The sequence below is a fragment of the Pelodiscus sinensis genome, chromosome 1 (assembly GCF_049634645.1).
Source record: "Pelodiscus sinensis isolate JC-2024 chromosome 1, ASM4963464v1, whole genome shotgun sequence".
Lineage (NCBI taxonomy): Eukaryota > Metazoa > Chordata > Testudines > Trionychidae > Pelodiscus > Pelodiscus sinensis.
In genome coordinates, this window is record NC_134711.1 from 251,261,901 (window position 1) to 251,281,916 (window position 20,016).

At 40.9% G+C, this 20,016-nt stretch overlaps 1 protein-coding gene across 5 annotated transcripts in view; it reads left to right on the forward strand.

Moving 5' to 3' along the window:
* Positions 1-13,598, forward strand: part of UGGT2 (UDP-glucose glycoprotein glucosyltransferase 2) — a 188,636-nt gene extending 175,038 nt beyond the window's left edge. For all 5 annotated transcript variants that reach the window (XM_075918804.1, XM_075918807.1, XM_075918806.1 and 2 more), the window contains 3 exons: positions 4,453-4,569; positions 8,745-8,889; positions 11,890-13,598. In XM_075918804.1, coding sequence (XP_075774919.1) covers positions 4,453-4,569; positions 8,745-8,889; positions 11,890-11,912 — 285 coding nt within the window. In that variant the 3' untranslated portion in view covers positions 11,913-13,598. The remainder of the gene's footprint in view (positions 1-4,452; positions 4,570-8,744; positions 8,890-11,889) is intronic.
* The last annotated feature ends 6,418 nt before the right edge of the window (positions 13,599-20,016 follow it).

The following is a 20,016-nucleotide window of genomic DNA, read 5'->3' on the forward strand; positions in this document are numbered from 1 at the left end:
TCTGTGTTGCTAATCATATCACAACATTTTAAGTTGTGATCTGTTTATTAAAGTATAGCTAGAATTTCCACTGATAGGAATTTGTATTATATTATCAAATAAATTATGTACACCCCTCATGCCCACCTATTGTCCTTCTCACCTGATGAGGTGGTGATGCCCCCTTTATCATGCATGGCAGATGACCAAATTGTTTCAGAAGTGGGCTCAGAGGGTTGCAAAAGTTCTACAAATTCAATTTCACAAGGTGCCTGAACACTACCACAAGATGGTAAATACCCTACATGTTCCTACCTCTATCAAGGTGGCACATCCCGTGTGCCTGTGAATAAGGCACATGTGGACCCTGCCAGACTTGTATGGCATCCATCCCCCTGCTCCAATGTGTAAGCAAGTGGACAAAAAGTATTATATGCCAGAAAATGGCACAGAGTTGCTGTTTCCACACCTCTGAACTCTATTATAGTGAACACAGTTAATTCCAGGAGTTGCCAATCTCATTCTCAATCCATACCCGTCAACCAGGATGGAAAACGCTTAGGCCTGTCTGTCAGGAAAGCATACTCATCTGCTGCTCTGCAGTTCAAGGAGGATAACTACAAGGCCTTATTTGCCATATATGACTACCAAAACTACACAAAATTAAATGTCTTTATTGATTAGCTGCCAGATTTCCAGAAAGATCAATTCTCTACCAAAATTAATAAGGGACAAATGGTAGCAAACACATCCCTACAGGCCATTTTAGATGCAGAGGATACCTTGCCTTGCTTGATTTCAAACCTGGTGGCCATGAGAAGGGGTTTGTGGCTGCAATCATTGGGTTTCCTCAGTGAGGTTCAGGCAACAGATGAAAACCTGTTTTTGAGGGAATAAAACTGTTTATCGAAAAGATGAATGTGTTCCTTCATATAATTAAGGATTCTTAGCTGACCCTTTGCTCACTGGGAACTTACATCCTGGTCTATAAGAAGGAACACAGCCCTCAGTTGCAGTTTAAGCTCCATTGATCATAATATATGCTTCAGTAGCAGTCACAGAAACCTTATGAACCTCAAAGGAAGGAATCAAGTTTCCCTAAGTAGAAGCAGTTGCGATAACAGCCAATATCACCACAACCATCAAGATCTGAATAGCAGTTTTGAAGGGTTGGTCTAGGTGTCCACAGAATACTCTTCACAACTACATTCTGGGAAATCCCACTCACTTTTTTGGAAATCATCTGTTCTCATTCCACAGTCCCTGGGAATAGATAACTCCAACATGTACATGTTGGAAATTGCCCAGATGTTGGAAATTGCAGTCCACTTCTCCTTGCCTACACCCTTCCTTGTCCTTCAGGGACCCTTCTTATGAAAGTCTGCTACACTAAGATGTGAACCATCTTCTCAGCATAAGAGCAGCAGAGTCAGTACCCATGCATCTTTGGAGCAAAGGTTTATACTCTTGCTATTTTCTGATATTGAAGAAAAGGGGAGGTTGGAGAGCCATACTGGATCTCCGAGCACTCACCATTGTTTTGTCAAAATGCAGAAATTCAAGATGATCATATTCAGTGTTCCCTCTAACATTTTCCATCCTTGGACAGATTGAATTTTCTTTTGGGCAGGTAGAAATTTCTTATGAGCAACACCAATATGGAGGTAGTTGTGGATGTGCATGCACTGGTACAAACAAAAATCCTAGATATAAATATATATTTTGAACAGTCCATCGTGTGGAATATATTAAAACAAGGGATAATAAACAAGGAGCAATGCTTATGATGTTTAATATGAAATCAAATAAAAGAAAAATGAACACCGCCTTTGGATTACATGTATTATCATCCTTTCTAACAACTCAAGCTAGTAAACACACCAAAATGAATATTATCCACACACAGCAGCTTTCAGAGGCTAAACAAATCAATGAGTCAAGCAGAAATAGTCAGGTTCTCCTTGCAAATATTAATTCAATATTTACTGCTACTGGAAAGGAGAGTAAAAGGCATTCACTCCATCTTATACAGTTTATCCGTGGAATGTTTAGGATCCATGCTATACAAGTACAAGTAAAACAGATCAGGCATGCAGCTTACAGGGAACCTTGGTCACATACCAATTATCAACCCAGCACTAGAAGGAGATTGGTTCTTGATCCTCGACCTTCAAGATGCATACTTCTATATTTCCATCATACAGAGTTACAGACATTGCCAGGACCACTACTAGTACAGAGTCCTCCCATTTGGCCTCTCTTTGATCCTTAGGATATTCATGAAGGTCCTCATGAATAGTAGTGGCAGCTCATTTATAATCTCTGGCTACGTCTACACTGGCATGATTTTCCGAAAATGCTTTTAATGGAAAACTTTTCCGTTAAAAGCATTTTTGGAAAAGCACGTCTAGATTGGCAGGATGCTTTTCCGCAAAAGCACTTTTTGCGGAAAAGCGTCTGTGGCCAATTTAGACGCGGTTTTCCGCAAAAAAGCCCCGATTGCCATTTTCGCCCTTTTGCGCAAAAATCTTTCGGAAAAAGACTTTTGCCCAAATGGGAGCAGCATAGAATTCTTACATGAGATCGTCAGTGCTTTTCCAGAAATTCAAGCGGCCAGTGTAGACAGCTGGCAAGCTTTTCCTCAAAATAAGATGATTTTGCGGAAAAACTTGCCAGTCTAGACACAGCCTCTGTGTATTATGATCTTTCTTTACCTGAATGATTATTCAGGGTTTGGTCTTATTTGAAGGCCCATTGAGTCACTCAAGTGACATGCAACCCATTCTTGAATCTGAGCCTATAGATCAAACAAAAAAATTGAGCTCAGTACTGGCACAAAGACTAGAATTCATAGGCACTTACCTCAACTCTGTTCGAGTGAAGGCTTTCCTCCCACACTGAAGATTTCTCAGTCTCTTCTCATTGAAAGGAGACACTTTCATTCAGCCCACAAATCTCAGCCAGACACTGCTTTCAGCCTAGGGGCATATGGTCATGAGCACATCAGTCATTGCTCATGAGATGCTACAAAGCCTGGTTTGGTTTGTAGACCAAACAGACACAGTATAAAATAACCTATGTTAATTCCCACCAGGTCAAGCAGTCTCTAGACTGGTGGACAGACCTGGCAAGTGTCTATACAGGAGTTCTGTTTGTACAGTCACCCCCATCTCTTCTGAACTCCAATACATCCCTCATAGGATAGGGAGCCTATCTCAACTGTCACACAATTCAGGGCAGATTGCGCTATGCAGAAAGATGCCTTCACATCAATCTGCTCAAGTTCAGAGCAGTCATAAATGCATGTGCTCGCTTTCTTCTGCTGCTCAGGACCACACATATACATGTCATGACAGATAATATGGCCTCCATGTACTACATAAACCAGTATAGAATTGCTCAGTCCCACTCTCTGTGCGATAGGACTGATGTTATTGAACTGATGCATTTCCCACAACATTCTAGTATTTCTGACTTATCTGCCAGGAATACACAAGAGATGACAGTCTTATCTTAAAATTTCCACATGGCCACAAATGGAATTATCCTGCACAGCATATTTCAGAAGAGAGGTACACTTACATTGATAGACTTGTTCATGACTTACCAGAAAAGAAATATTGGCAATACTGTTCCAGAGCAGAGGTCAGACAGCACTCTTTGGAAAATACTCTTCTCCTTCCTTGGCATGAAGTTCTCCTGTATGCCTTCCCCCCCCCCCCCCAACATGTTCTGATGAAAGTCCTGATGAAAGTAAATAGGGAGAAGGCAAACATTATTCTAATTGCCCCTACGTGGTCCAGGCAGACCTTCTACCCTTTGTTCACTGGTGACCATTCTGGTCATTCCTCAACTTTTGTCACAGAACGATGATCTCAATCTCTGTCCCAACTTGTAACTAACAGTGTAGCTTTTTGCATGGAAGGGGGAAAGACTTGTTATTGTTCTACCTCTGTACAAACCAGGAAGATGACTTCACTCTCCTTGCTACTTGGAATGCATGTGTTTAGAGCAAAGAGATAAGGGGTATACCATAATACCAGGAAAGAAAAGATAGAAAGCTGATTGGCTAAATCTAGTTTCAGATGACACATACAAGTACCACTTGTAAATGGTGGAACATAAAAAAGCTTTAGAGGTGTATTTTGGGAATACACCTTCTGTATAAGGTGAATATAAATCTAACACTGGTTATTTGGTCTTGTGTATATTTCTTAATATATTATATTGTAATTAACAGATGGAACTGAATACCAAACACTTTAGCAGTTATTAATTTGAAAAACAAGTAGATGAGCACTTAGAAACTCAGAGAGCAAAAATACTTCATAGAAATGGGAGCAGAGATAGGTATTCCGTGCTGTCTCCTTCAAATAGTAGTGTCATAATTCAGGTTTTGGTAACCTGCTATTCACATATCAGAATTCAAGGTTACTAATTTTGTGATTTTTTTTTTAAACCTACATTGTGCAGGATCTTCCCAATAATATGATTCATCAGTTGGCCATTAAGTCTCTCCCTCAAGAATGGCTCTGGTGTGAAACCTGGTGTGATGATGAATCCAAGAAGAAGGCTAAAACAATTGATTTGGTAAGTCGGTTAAGAGTTAATGAAAATGTCATTTTATTAACCTGAGTTTCTTCAACTTTCACTAATTATGATATTTAACTCTGTACTCTCACATATAAGATCCCATAAGTTCAGATGGCTACAGGTTTAAGCATCACCCACTGAGTGACAGAGAGGCAGCCGTGCTGAAAAGTTCAGGAACACAACCTCCAGTGTTCCTTCTGACATTTTCTATCTTTAGGCAGGTTGAATTTTCTTTTAAGTTGGTTGAAATTTCTTATGTGCAATACCAATATTGAGGTAGTGTGTGGATGTGCACCACCAGTACAAAAATATATAAACAGTCCGTAGGTGTGGAAGAAATTATATTAAAACAAAGGAGAGTTAACAACGAGCAATGCTTATGATATTAAATATAAATTAAATAAAAATAAAATTAGCACGACCCTTGGAGTACATGTATCATCATCCTTTCTAATAACTCAAGCTAGTTAATACACCAAAATGCATATTATCCACATGCACATAGCTCAGCTTTAAGATGACCCTTTGCAGTTTACACAAATCTATGACTCAATGAAAAATAGTCATGCAAATACTAATATAATGTGGCCTTCTTGTCCACAACGGTGGCATGCAAAATGGCCTCTGGTGACACGGGCACTATTGTCAGGGATACTTCCACCACTTTCCCATCTAGAATTTTGAGGTGCTGCCCTCACTGCTATACCTTGCTGCAATACCTGTGCCTCCAGCTGTCCCATTCTCACATGGCTCTGTTTCTGGATGGCAGTCAGTTCCTGGACTAGTCCAGTTAGGCCTTTCGCTGTCTCTAGCATTGCCTGATGCGGGGTACTGCTGGGTGAGGTACCTCGGGGGCAGCCTGCACAGCATCATCTTACAGGGCAGCTTGTTGCAGGCTATTTATCCTCTGGGCTGGCCCATGCATTCTACCCTCTACATTCCTCTCCCGGGCCAGCTGACGCAGTTCTTCTTGCAACTGTCGGAATGTCATGTAGCGAGGCTGTACAGGTGCCAACCTGTTCTGCACTTCTCAGTCCCGGATGCCCCGCATGAACTGTTGTGTCAGTTTATAGTCCCCATCAGGGAAGGGTCGGCCCTGTTGGAGCTTCTCCTCTACTACCCGCAGTAAGGCTTCTAACTCGATGGCATACGCTGAGGCTGTTTCTCTAGGGCGTTGGCATCTCTCATAAAAGTCTACCGTGGGGTCCAATGATAAATGACAGTCACTGTATTCTGCTCTAAGCTCTTCAACAGCTCGGGCTGGAAACTGCTCCTGAGGTGGCAGATTAAGGACTAATTTATGGGCTCCCCTACTTAGGTATCTGACAAGGGTGGGGAACTTCAGAGGCTCAGGAGTGCCAGTGGCTGCTAGCAGATACTCTATATCTTTTATCCAGTCCTCAATGTCTACTCTGCAATCTGTACCACCACTGAAAACAGGCACAGATTTGGTGCTGTGCAGGGAGGTACAGCACTGCTATGCTCTTCCCTAAGGTTTCCCTTCCAACAGCTATATCCTTAGCCACAGGGATCTCTAGGCCACGACACCCATTGGGGGTCTCTACTTTCACTGACACCAACCCTGGGTCATACCGACCCCCCCTGGGCTCCAAAATGTGAGTTCATGTTGTGCTGGTGGGGCAGATTCCTAACTGTGCAAACTATTCAAGCTTTCCCTATCTGAGTCACGGCACCAGTAGCTAAAAAATGTAACCCCTCCTGTTGGCTAGCCCAGTGTGAGGTTATTCAGCATAGGGGAGCTTGTGACTTCTTACACCACTGTGGGTGGGTAGGGGATGGCTAGGCCTGAGGCTGCTTGGTGTGCTCTGCGTTGTGTATGTGTGAGCGCACCTCAGACCAGACCCACTTGGACAGATCACCAGGAACAGGCTTTATTCTGTAAAAAACATAGAAGAGGAAAACAGTTCAGCAGCCCCTTCTCTCAGCATGCAGCCTGTGTGCTGCTTCTAGCACAGTCCTTGCTGAGACTCTCCTGGGGGCAGACCTTACAGCATACAACACAGCCCCCTTGGAACACACGTTCCAACTCCCTCAGTAACTAAACCCCACATAACCAAGTCCAGGTTCTCCCTTTGTGTCACTTAAACGCCTCTCAGGGAGCTCTATAGCCCAAGGTCCAATGTGTTTCAGCAGCAGCCCTGGGAACTACAAGTTGTGGACTACAAACTGCAGCATGTTGGGAGAACTTCCTGGTTATCAGTTTAGCAAGGGCCTGTCTTCCCTCTTGTGGGGGGGAGGGTGTCTCTGTAATGGATCAGGGAGGATTTGGGGAAACCTTGGCTGCCCCCACCCAAACATCTCCTTCACGCCCTCAATGCTCCCTTCCCTGTTTCTTGTTGGTGTTTTTTCTATTACCCAGTCATGCAGCAACGCTTCCATTTCTCTCTCCAAGACTGACTGAAGGGAGAGTTTTTAAACAGTATGGAATGGCCCTTAATTAGAGTCTGGTAGCCATATTAGCCTAATGGCCTCAAGTGACTCTTCCAGATTAGCTGGAGTAAGGTATCAACAGTAGCCTAACAGCCTCAACTGACCCTTTGCAGTTTAATTAGAGTCAGATGTCCACATTAAGCTTGGAGTAGCCTTTGTTCTGATTATTCAGGGAATGGAAAATTGCTTATTTAGTGGAGAGTATAGTTGCCTTCAACTACTCTAATATACCTCACCAGGTTTATCGTGTGCAGAGAAGGGCATTAAGGAGGGAGAGAAAAATGTTCCTTACCTGTAATTTATTTCTGAAGACATATGTTTAGAAGTCTTGATTGACCATGATCTCAGATTAAAGAACCGTAGTTATAGAACTGAAGAAAAATAATAATTTGGTATATGTTACCAAAGGTTTATTGTGTTTGTTTTATAGCTTTCATTGTGGTTTTGGATTTATTCGAGTAAGCCTTTGTGAGAAAAACCTTGAGTGAATCTTTTTACCTTCTGGAGTGGGTTTTGCCCATGAAAACTCATGATTAGATAGATAGATAGATAGATAGATAGATAGATAGATAGATAGATAGATAGATAGATAGATAGATAGATAGATAGATAGATAGATGTTAGTCTCTAAAGTGCCACATGACTACTTGTTATTTCCATCAAAACAAATTTTTGCCAAACAATTAGGGGGAGGCAGATTGTGAATGTTTTTATCATTATTTGGCCATCTCTAATTATCAGACATATTTCAGAAAATAGAAATGTACAGAACAGGACCAAATGTATATTCCCTACACCATGAAATGTATAAAAAAAATGCCACGCTACTCTATTCTTTCTTCAAACCTTCCCAGATATAAACACATTTTTGTTTGAAAAGGATTATTTATGTTTTACCTTATACTTACTGATTTAATTTATGTAAAGCCTTGAGTTTATTTGGCTGAGCCTTCTTTCCTTGTACTATCATATAAGTACAGATTCAACCTTTCTGCTCTGGCAGTCTCGTACAACTGGATGTCCACTTATCATGGGTGTGGCCAAGTTTCCTGCAGACCCAGAGGAGCTCAATAAAAATAAAAATTAGATTATTTCAATTAAAATGATTTAAATAACTTTATCAGATTTTGGTTTATTGACTATCTCATACTATTTTGTTGATGAATCTCAAGGAAGTTTTACCGGATGTATGTTGCCCTTTAAGTGATCTGTAACACTAACAGAATAGCTAATTATGTAGAAAGTAATTGAGAGAGATGAATGATTATACAGGAGACTGAAGATATTCCTAGTGACAGATGGTCCTATTTATTGAATATAAAGAATTTTATCCAGATGTTTAATTGACTAAAAGGGTAATGACTGAAAATATGGTAAATAATAGTTGTATGGTGTTCTGCTGTATTGCAAAATATTAATAAGTGGATTTTTGCCAAAATAATTTGCATAGTTAATTTAATGTTTTAAGAACTTTCAAAACTGGTTTTGGTGTAGTTTGCTTCTCAGTGAATTAATAGTCCACTCTGATTTCAAAAGGGATACATCGTGAAACACTTGTCCTAATCAGTGTTTAATTTTGTAGCTTGTTTTTAGCAGTGTTCTGTTTAGTGACCTGTTATTTTTCCATCAGTAATGATGAGCAGAATACTTGCATTTCCTTATAATGGTTGGTGTTTTATCATGTGTTCCCTTTTTGAGAGTGATATATATTATACTTGCAGTGTAATAACCCCAAAACCAAAGAACCCAAACTACAGGCTGCATTGAGGATAGTCCCAGAATGGGTTCAGTATGACTCTGAAATACGAAAGCTAATAAAGCAAATTGAAAAAGAGAAGAAAAACTTGACTCATACATCTCGAAAAGGTAAGAGAATAAACTTTTCCACATATATGTTCAACTTAATAAGCATGTTTATCTGATTTCTAATTAGTAATTTAAGCACAGATCAGGACTAATATACATATGTATTGTGCCTCAAGTGATTCTCCCTACTCTTGAGGAAGTTGTGCACGTTGTGTCATTTACATAATGACTTTGTGCCTAAAAACTATATTGAAAGGGGTCAAATCCTGGCCTTGTGGAAATCAGTGGCAAAATTTACTTTGATTTTATTAAGGACAGGACTTCATCCAAAATATTTTACTTCGTGGTATCCTCATTGTTGTTCTCAAAATTAAAACACTTTTCATCTCATTGCATGGATAATGTCTGTGTGAGCAATAAAGAGAGGATTTGCTTCCAGTATGTCCAGACCATTCTGGTGAACAGTGGAGAAGATTCCATCAGTGCTATGCATGCAACCAAGTAGAAGAGGTTTTCAGTCTGGATAGAAGCTTATATATTAACCTCACATACTATAAAAATGAGACATATATTGGACTGCCTGTCTCATCCAAAATTCTCTAGTGTCTCTGTCAGTATGGTGAGGCCCTCTTTTAGCATTTATTTCTAATTACCTGTACAATAATTATTGTTCTTCTTCAGGTGATGTTCCCATGGGTTCTCCACTGTAGGTGACAGGTCTTCCCCAGAGCTACAGGATCAGAGATTTTCATAGCAGTTAGCAGTTGGGCCATGCATGCGCAGCAAGCATCTCATGCTGTTGGCAGTTTGACAGTTGAGCGCGGCCCAATCCCCTTCCCTCAGTTCCTCTTCTACCACCCTCGGTTGCAGAAGGAGCTCTCCTGCCACTTCAGGCACTTCTCTCCTCACAGGAAAAATTTCACTCTTTTCACCATCTTTTGACCTAATTCAATTACAGATCATCTTATTACATTATTTCCACCAACAACCAGGGAACACACTGTTCCCCCAGCAGTAGCCACTTTAGCAGCATTGGTTTCTCTCTGCCCCAGCTGGCTACACTTCTCAAAAAAAGAAGAAGAAAGGCAAGACCTCATAAAACGGCAGCCTTTAGACATGAACTTGCCAACGGTTGAAATAAGAACCCCCGAGCTCTCAGCCCCGAGAACCAACGGCTTCTAATATGCCTGGCTCTCAGGGATTTAAGAAATTATACCTCTGTAACGAGTCCATCTCAGCTTCTGATGGTCATAGCTGCTGCATTAGATGTCTGGGGGAGTCACATACCACACAAAAATGCAAGCACTGGTAGGACCTTGTTGGCCATGGCAAGAAAAGATTGGGAGCTTAGGCTCCGCATGTCCCTCCTGGAGAAGGCTTTACAGCCGACAGGACAGCTTTCATTAGACCAAATACAGATGCAGATCAACATCTCCGATGCCTCAGGGACATGAAAGGACCAGGATCTCTACTGCCAGATCCCTACTGCCTGACCTGTCCCCCAGAATGACCAAGTGAGACGTGGTAGCCATCTCCAGCTCGGCAGTGCCAAAGTCTGCCTCAGAAGCACCCACTCTGGCACTGAGCATGAGCACAGCAACCGCACGTATAATTGCCCTAAGGTTAGGTTTCCAGAAAATGAGGATTTGGAACTAGCTGGGGTGCCATTGGTGCCGACAAACGGCGTTCCTGGCACTGAAGCTATAGACAGCTCTGCTGCTGTGGTGAACTGCGGAAACACAGGAGGCAAGACCATTGGTGGTATAGCGTTGTAGGGGGTCGGTGCCGGTAATACATAAGGCCCAGCCAATGCCAGTATCCCTTTTACCAGCTCCCAATCACAGCCTCCATTTCCCCTTCTCTCATCCCCAGATCAGCCTCCACGTCCCAGTTCCCATCCTCAAGCTCATTGTCCCAATCCGCTCCCCCATCATCCCCATAAATCTGGCTCTTTTCCTTTGTGCATTCCCTTTAGGTATCATCCTTCTTGTTGCTGCCTGGAGCCACTATCTCCCTTTTGTCTATTTCATTGCCTAGATCTTGGCCAAGCACAGCCCACAGCAGTGAAGATCTGCATTTCATCTACTCTCATCTGAAGCAGGCCCAGTGCTAATGGAGTTTTTGGGACATTTAGCTATAGTCTGGCAAGTTTCTACTGAGCATGTGCAAACTGCTGGGGTAGGAGGTTAAAAGGCTTATAAACTGGCCAAATTTGAGTGGATTTTCATAAAGATGTCAAAAGGCGTATCTCAGACACAAAAATCACACACTGAACTTCAAGTCTCGGCTCCAAAATATATGGCTCTTAAAAGTTGCCAGCATTTTGGACACTAGCAAAACAATGTATTTCCCCTAGTCTGAATGAATTACGTAGGCTCAAATTTTCCAAAATATTCCTGAGACAGAAATATAGCATGTCAAATATCTCCTCCAAACAGTTAGTCTGAGAAAGCAATAGGCAATTAAAATGGGGTCTTATAGTTAGAAAGATTGATCTACTAGGCCACCTATAACAATGAAATCACAATATAATGGGGTTTTAAATTAAAAAAAAAAATTACTTTATGTACATTTTACCTATGCATCATCTCATTGTTGACAACTCTCATGAATAGTAGGTTTACAATATTTGGTGTGGGGGGGATTGTTTTTGTTTTTTGTTATAGCCCCAGTTCTGAGAGTCAGGTAGTTATATGAGAATTTCAACTTTAATTGAAAAAAAAATTTTTAGTCCCCCTGATTGAAGAGAAAAATATGCTCCCCAAGGGCTTAAAAACTAAAAGGCAAATCAGTGCACTCTGCTGCTAAATAATACTTAACAGTTTCTTCAATCATTTTGATTATTTGTGAACGCTTATGGTAAATCGTTGGCAGTCTAAAAATTATGTGAATTTTTTAAATATGTGAGCTGACTTTTAGGACTCTTTGGGAATGAATAAAATGCCTTCTGAAAATATTGGGGCCATTTTAACATTTTAGAATGTATTACAGCACTGCTACTTAAGTATGAACAAATATGCATGAACATAAAGTATAAACATTTTTCTTTTTTGGTTGCAGTTCTTAAGCATGATGAACTTTAGTGTCGTTTCCAAAAAGTAGGTGTGATGGCACAACCGAATCTTCTTCGTGACATGGAGTGGAACATATACATACAGCAGAGACACTATTTTGAACATTTCATCAAGTGTGAAGTCAAATATTTTGTAACTAATATGTTGCTGAAAACATTCAATCAGAATGAGAAGAACAGATATAAAATCAGATGTAAAATCAGTATATTAAGATTGTATAGTTTTGTTTTTATCAAGGTAGGTGGGGTTTCCTATTTTTTTATTGCTTTTCCCTTCAGGATGGGTGGATGTTTAGGACTTGGTCCTGTATCCCTCCCATACCCAAAACTCCCAGTTTATAAAAAATGCTGGATTGGACCCTTTACATTTAAGTTGTAAGAGGGTTTTTTCAGATTGTCTGGTTGTAGTTAAAGTATGTTACACACCATCAGGCATTTAAAGAGATACTTGAAAACAGTTTGTAATGTTTTGATTTCCTACACAAAATCAAAGTTGTGCAAACTTTGTAGTATAATGTACAGCTTTTTCTTGTCTAGAAAATGTTTCCCAAGAACAATTCAGAGCATTGCAAGGGCCAGTTGCAAAACATAGTTTATTACTGAAATCTAGCGCTTTTAAATTTATTTTAAATATTTTTGATTGATCTGAAGTTTTTGGAAGCAGATATGTCATTTTTTCATATATTGTGCAAGCTTGATGCACTAAATTATCCATTTTAAAAAGTCAACTAATAGGTGTAACTTGTCATTATTTATAATTTCAGTACAGTCTGGTTTTTTATATGTTCACTTCCTTTATCATATTTGAAATACAGTACTATAACTGTTACTGTGTTCCATAATTATTCTATCTGAAAACAAGATCTGAAAACATTCAACAGGGAATTAGGATAGATTTCAGAGATTGGAGCAGTGTGTTTGAAACACAGAATCTATAAACATTTAAAAATAATAAACTACAATGAAACAACTATCTTACATAAGGCCAGATTCGATTGTTGAATATATGTACACATCTCCCATTTATTCAATATATGTAAGAGAACAAATGATACTTTAAAAAGGAAACAACTTCCTAGTCAAGCTTTTGCTGTTGGGTTTTTTTGTTTTGTTTTCTTTTTTGAGATTTTACTTATGCCCCTTTGCACTAATGTTTTGCAATGGTTTCTTTTTTAGAATTTCCAAGTTTCAGAACTCTTGTTAAATGAAAAGCTAAACCCCTATATCTTTAAAGTAAACCTTTGTCCCTGTTAGCATTATTCCTTAGCTGGCTAGGAAATTTCTCTTACAAAGCCATAAAAGATTGATAATTTGTTATTTATAGATATTTTTGATTAATTTTGTGAAATCTTCTAGTCAGCATCCCATTTCATGCAAATAAATGTTAAGAAAAAAGATCATAGTTTTATTAGAGATGGTGTTTAAATGATACCTGTTATCCAAAATAAATATAAGTTGATGGAACTGTTTTAAAGATTTAATGGGACAGATACCTTTTATTTTCTCCAGTGTCGCATGTGTTTATAGGTGATATTTTACATCCTTTCCTTTTCTGTTTTTATTTATTGAAGCATATTTTCAAGGCCCACTAATATGAAACCTTCAGTGTGAAATGTTGTTTTGCTTGTAAAATAAAGGGCTCCAATAAATACAGTCACAACTTCTCAAAGACTTAAATAAAGCAGTATTTGAATGATCATAGAATAACATTTTATTTTACATGATCAAGGATACAGGCTGTAAATGTTATACAAAACATTTAAGATGATACTCAGTTGACTTAATAAAACAAAATGCTATTCATGCTGGGGGCGGGAGGAGGTCAGGACATCAATATATACAGAATAATTGATTGCCTTTAGGGCAAAGGCTCTCATTTTGTTTTGTGGGCCATTTGAAAAATGCTGAGGGTCTTGATGGACCACTTAATGACATTCCAAATGCTGTTTTTACTGTTAGCTAACTATTATAAAGAGCTTTGGATCAAAGTGCAATAGATAGATAGATAGATAGATAGATAGATAGATAGATAAAACTTGTCTGGAGAAATGATTTTTATTTAGTTTTAGCACTATTTTGGGGAGAGCTGTCTCTTCTCCTCAACAGCAGCTACCGAGCTTGGGGGGTGATGCGGAGGGGATTAGGCATGTCTCTCCCTTCCCCTGCTGCAGCAGCCCCCAATCTAAAGCAGGGAATTAGCGCTGTCTCTCCCCTGCATCCTAAGCCCTAGAGCAGGCATGTCCAAAGTCTGGCCCGCGGGCCAATTGCGGCCCGTGTTCCGGTTTAATACGGCCCCACAGGTAATTTGGCAATATCTATCTTTTATGGCCCCCAACGAATCCATATGTATTGAGATGAATACATTGTAAAATCTCAGTTAATGTCAGTTGGTCTAAATCAGTTATAAATATATTTGGACACAACATATATACTTGGTGTTATGTTCCTGTTCATATTTTTTTAACTTAAAAGTTGACAGACAACCTTTATTACCAATAATATGTAATGTACTTTACAATGTTCCTGACATATATTTCAGCTTCCTGGATTTTTTTTTCATCTGGCCTTCAGATATGAAAGGCAGAGTGATTTAACACCTATTTAGATTTGTCATCCATGTGACGAAATGAAAAGTATGCCGTTTGCAATAAACTTTGCATAAAATAGTTAATTTGCATTTAATTTTAATGGTTCAAAGAATGTCAGGCAAAATGGCCGGCCCTCACGCATGTTCACTTCATCAAATCTGGCCCTCTTTGAAAAATGTTTGGACACCCCTGCCTTAGAGCTAGGGAAAGTCACCTCTTTCTTTGGCCACCACAGCCTCACACATTCCGATGAAGGGCCACCTAATGAGTAGAGCTGTGCAGGAGAGGCTTCACTAATTAGATGCCTGGACCCTGCAGAAGACATATATGAAAGCTGAGTTGGTGGCCTTGGTGGGGGGATAAGGAGTAGGTGGGAGGTGTCAGTGAGATCAGGTGGGGGAAAATAGGATGTAAGTGGGGACACCTTCCTCCTATTTCCCCCAAGGCCACAACCTCACCTTAGATGTGTATCTTCTGCAGAGTCCAGGCACCTACAAAGGGGAGCCATAACTGTGCAGCTCCACTGATTAGGTAGGTAGACCTTCATTCTCTCATGAGCAGCTAAGTGTGCACCATAGAGGAAACTATCCATGGACCATGTCAATGGAGATCATGGACCACAGCTTGAGAACCTCTTCTCTAGGGTAAGATATAAGAATTTAGAATGAAGAGGGCTTATACTAACCTTAAAATATCTGAACTCTGCTAAAAAAAAATACTGTGTATCACTACATTCCTAATGTGAAAGGAGTAGGATAAAAGAGTGGTTAAGGTTGGGGAGTAGATGCAGTAGTGTTTTCTATCAATGGGCTGCTCAAATGAAAAATTTATATTACCTGCTATCTGTATGTGCATATATTGTTTCTGGGTCTTTTCTACCTCTCCTGTAAGATGAGTATATTTAAAGTTCATTGCTAAAAAGGCAAATAAAGAAACCAGTGAGTAACTCAGAATATATTGATGAAATATGGGTTGTAAGCACTGAAACACATTTTCAGTTCAACCATTTTTTTTTAACTAAGCATATTTCTCAGCTGCAGAACAAGAAATTCATTTTTTGCTAGCTACCCATAGATGCTAACATTCCCTTATTTCCTGGCTTATGTCTTGTCAATATTAGAGCTGTAAAAAAAGTAGTCAAATAGTCAACTATCCAATAAGCCTAGGCTTAACGGGTAGTTGAGTCAACTACTCACATTTCCCCCCCGCTTGCTGCCTTTATATCAGGGGCAGCAAGGTGGGTAGGAAGCAGGAGCCAGTGCTGGAGGGAGGTGGCTTAAAAGCTGGTTCCCCCCAGCACCGTTTTCACAAGTACACAATTAGTCATTTACTCGGTACTTAATATCCTTAGTCATTATGATTTTATCCTTTGATTTGGATTTCAGAGCACATGGGCAGTTTGAGTAGAAACTGTGAACCAACTGGTGCAGAGGAACATAGAAATTGTTGTACTACATCAGATCCTTACTCCATTTAGTCCAGTATCCTATTTCTGATAAGGGCCAGCCTGTAATGTCGTCAAGAGTAAATCTGGTTAACTGAGTTTACTCACTTCTCATTTGAGGAATATGGAGTTAAGGTTATCCACTACTTTTTTTTTAAACCACCACTATACCATTGGGCCAACCCCAGATGTCTCAGAGCGAGGTGTCAGAAATGCAGGGCCGTCCTTAGGATTTATGGTGCCGTAGGCAGGATTATTAAACTGGTGCCCCTATGCTTGACTTGCTCTTCCACCCCTACCCACTCCTCTTCCCAGAGACCCCAGCAGCTAATCTCCTCCCTCAGACTGTGCTGCAGGCAGTGCATTCAGCTCTCTCTAGGACCCAGACCTGCTATTACATGCTCCACTGCAGTGTTTCCCAATTTTATTTGGCCATGGAACCCTTTTCAGCTTTTCAGAATTTCAAGGAACCCCTAGGTTTGTCGAGCAAAAAAAAAAAAGGAACCCACCAATACATTAAAATCACATTCCTTCCCCCAAGACCACACCCTTTGAGGCCCCATCCTCTCTGTTCCCCTCCTCTCCGTCACTTGCTATCCCCAGCCATTATACGCTCTCACTTGGTTGAGAGAGGAGGTGTAGGCTCTGGGGTAGGAATGAGGGATTTGGGTGTGGGAAGGGATGAGAAGTACAAGCTCTGGGAGGGAATTTGGATGCAGGAGAAGGGGGTGCTGGCTCGGGGAGGGGGTTCCAGGCTGGGGAGTGTTGGGCTCAGGTGGAAGGTTGGGGTGCTGAGCAAGTCACAGGCTTGTGGATGTGAGGGTGCAGAAGTTTGTGTTGGATATGTGAGGGGCTCAGGGCAAGGAGGTTGTATGATGGGCTCAGGACACATTTGCTATGTGTGGATGGTGCAAGAATATTGTGGCAGAAGACTGAGGATGTGGGAATGCAGGAGTTTGGGGATGTAAGAGGCTCAGGACAGGGAGTTCCAGTGTATGATAGGCTCAGATTTGGGGTCAGGTGGTGCAGGAGTGTTATGATGCTGCAGTGAGATGGGGATTTGGCCCCAATTGGGGGCATGTTGACCAGCCTCCATTTTTAAATAAAATATTATGTTAAACTGAAAGGCTATGTCTACACTGGCATGATTTTCCGAAAATGCTTTTAACGGAAAACTTTTCCGTTAAAAGCATTTTTGGAAAAGCACGTCTAGATTGGCAGGATGCTTTTCCGCAAAAGCACTTTTTGCAGAAAAGCGTCCGTGGCCAATCTAGACGTGCTTTTCCGCAAAAAAGCCCCGATCACCATTTTCGCGATCGGGGCTTTTTTGCGGGTACTGTGCTGTCTACACTGGCCCTTTTGCACAAAAGTCTTTTGGAAAAAGACTTTTGCCTGAACGGAAGCACCATAGTATTTCCGGAAAAGCACTGACGATCTTACAGGAGATCGTCAGTGCTTTTCCGGAAATTCAAGCGGCCAGTGTAGACAGCTGGCAAGTTTTTCCACAAAAGCAGATGATTTTGCAGAAAAACTTGCCAGTCTAGACACAGCCAAAAGGTTTTAGCATTGTCTTCATGTATGAGAGGGGCAGGGAACCTGTTTTGAGTGGGGGTCACTGACCCACAGAAAAGTCAGTTGGGGCCACACAAGTGAAATGCCCCAAAAAAAAAAAACCCAAGCCTCACTTGGGGGGTGGGGAGTGGGCAGGGGACAGGGGCAGCTGGGACCAGTACCTGGCAATCCTGCAGCACCTCTGGGAAGTGTGCGACTGCACTCCCCCTCTCCAAACAGCCGGCATGCATGCTGACTGAGCAGCAGGGGCTGTTGCACCCCAGCAACTTATCTCCGCGATGCCGTCCTGCGAGGGGTGGGGGAGGGCGCGGGGAGTCCCAGGGCAGACAGCGCTGCCTGCACAGTCGGAGCTGCGCAGACCCGGGTCTCCTGACCTCCCCGCACCACGCAGAAAGGCCCCAGAACTAAGTTGCCGGGTGTCACAGCCCCAAGCTGTTCAGGCCGGCTCCTGTGGGGAGGGGAAGTGCTTCCCTCCCCGCTGTGGGTCACATGGAGTCACTCCTGTCTGGCACCCGCTGGTGTGCTGGCCAGAAGCAACTGTTCCCTCTGCCCCCGCCTCTCTATGCCTCTGCATTGCCTGGGAGGAACAGGAAACAAGTCTGCTGCTTCTTTAAGCAGCTGGTTAGCCGGCACTTTCTCTTCCAGAGGGGGCTGGGGAGTGCCAGCTTTTTGCACTGCTCCATTGCTTCCCTACCGTCCTGACAGAGTGGTGCCCCAGAAATACTGGTGCCCTACGCAACTGCCTATTCTGCGTATGCCTAGGGACGGCCCTGCAGAAATGCCACAGTAGGCACATGTGGGATAATCTGCCGCAAGAAGAGCTCGTTCTAATCCCTAATAGGTTGGTTTAAGACCCATAGTTTTATATCTTCTTAAGTATTCTTACTTGTTATAATGCTAGATAGTCATGTAATTCATTTAAGTGTCCTGTCCCTATTTGGATCTTGCTATGGTTTTAGCCTCAGCAACTTCCTGGGGCAGTGAGTTCTATAGTCTAATTACACCGTATGATATAATATGTCTTTTCATCGAGCAGCTCAAAATTGGTTTTGAGTTTGTCATCTTTCAGTTTCATTGAATGTCCCCATGCATTATAAGACAGAAGCTTCTATCTTCTCTACACCATTCACTAATTTTTATACTGAGAGATTGTCTTATTACCAGGTAAGTTGCTCATTTTACACTCCAATTTGTATGTTAGTATTTGTAAGGTGCTTTGAAGATGACTAAGTTATTATTGATTTGAATCCCAGTTCCTTTTTAACTGATTTCTGTCATTGTGTCTTGGCAAAATATATTTTACAGATTGCCTAAATGGTGTTTATAAGGCACGTGAATACATTTGCTTCTTTCAGTTCCAGTGTTGGGCACCAAAAACTATCTGAATGTCCTTCTATATTAAGTGATAAATCCAGATGTCTATATATTAACAAACCTATTTAAATGTATGAATGTATTTCATTGAGCTGCCACGAACATACATATTGTATAGTATTGAAAAGGAAATAAAGCCTCTGTAATCCAGAGGTGTCTGCATAAAGGATTCTGAAAAAAAAGTAGACAACAACAACCTAAAATATCTGTCTCAAAATTGGAGAGTTAATAATACTCATGCTGAATTTCACTATCTCTTGATGCTTGTTGATTTCCTTCGGTCAGTTCTTATCTTTCACATAGAGTAATTAACTCTCGACATCAGGAGATATATTCAGATTTATATTGATGTAACTAAGATCAAAACTTGACTATTAAATGTTTATAGGTTAGAGGATGGTTTTTAATCTTTTCAGTCTTAGCAATATATGCACATTTATTTCAGCTATTTTACATTAAAATATTTAAAACCTTAGAACAACTCATTTGGATAGTTGTCATTCTTTTTTCAGAAAATGAATGCTATAAGTTACTAGTAATTTAGTCCTGACTTCTTTCAATTTAATTCATCACCAACAATGCACATCACACACAAATGGATTAAGAATGAGTGAAGAACAGTTAGCAGTTGAACAACTTCATGGTGTGACATCTTTTAATCTTCTCTCTCTGTGGTAAAGCTATGTATTGGTTCATTGAACACAGCATGTCAACATAAGAACAAATGAGAACTGATCTTCTCATAGCATACAAAATCCAGCAAGCTGAAATGATCCCTCTCATCTAATTTACTGTTAATTCAGTCTTCATGCTCTTGCTCTTTTGAAGTTTTATAGGGGGAAAGATAAATGTGCATACTCAGTGACTTCTCATTTAGGCTATATCCAGACTGCATCCCTCTGTCAGCAGAGGGATGCAAATAAAGCACTTCGAAAATGCAAATAAGCCTGGGATTTAAATATCCCAGGCTTCATTTGCATACTCACATTCTGGCTCTGTGCCGATCACGCGCCATTTTGAAAGTGAAAGTGCTGTGTAGTCGCAGTTCTGCCGACAGTGGGGAGTTTTTTCGACAGATCATTTTTTGAGGAGTACAGGATCTGTCGAAAAACCTCCCCGCTGTCAGAACTGCAGCT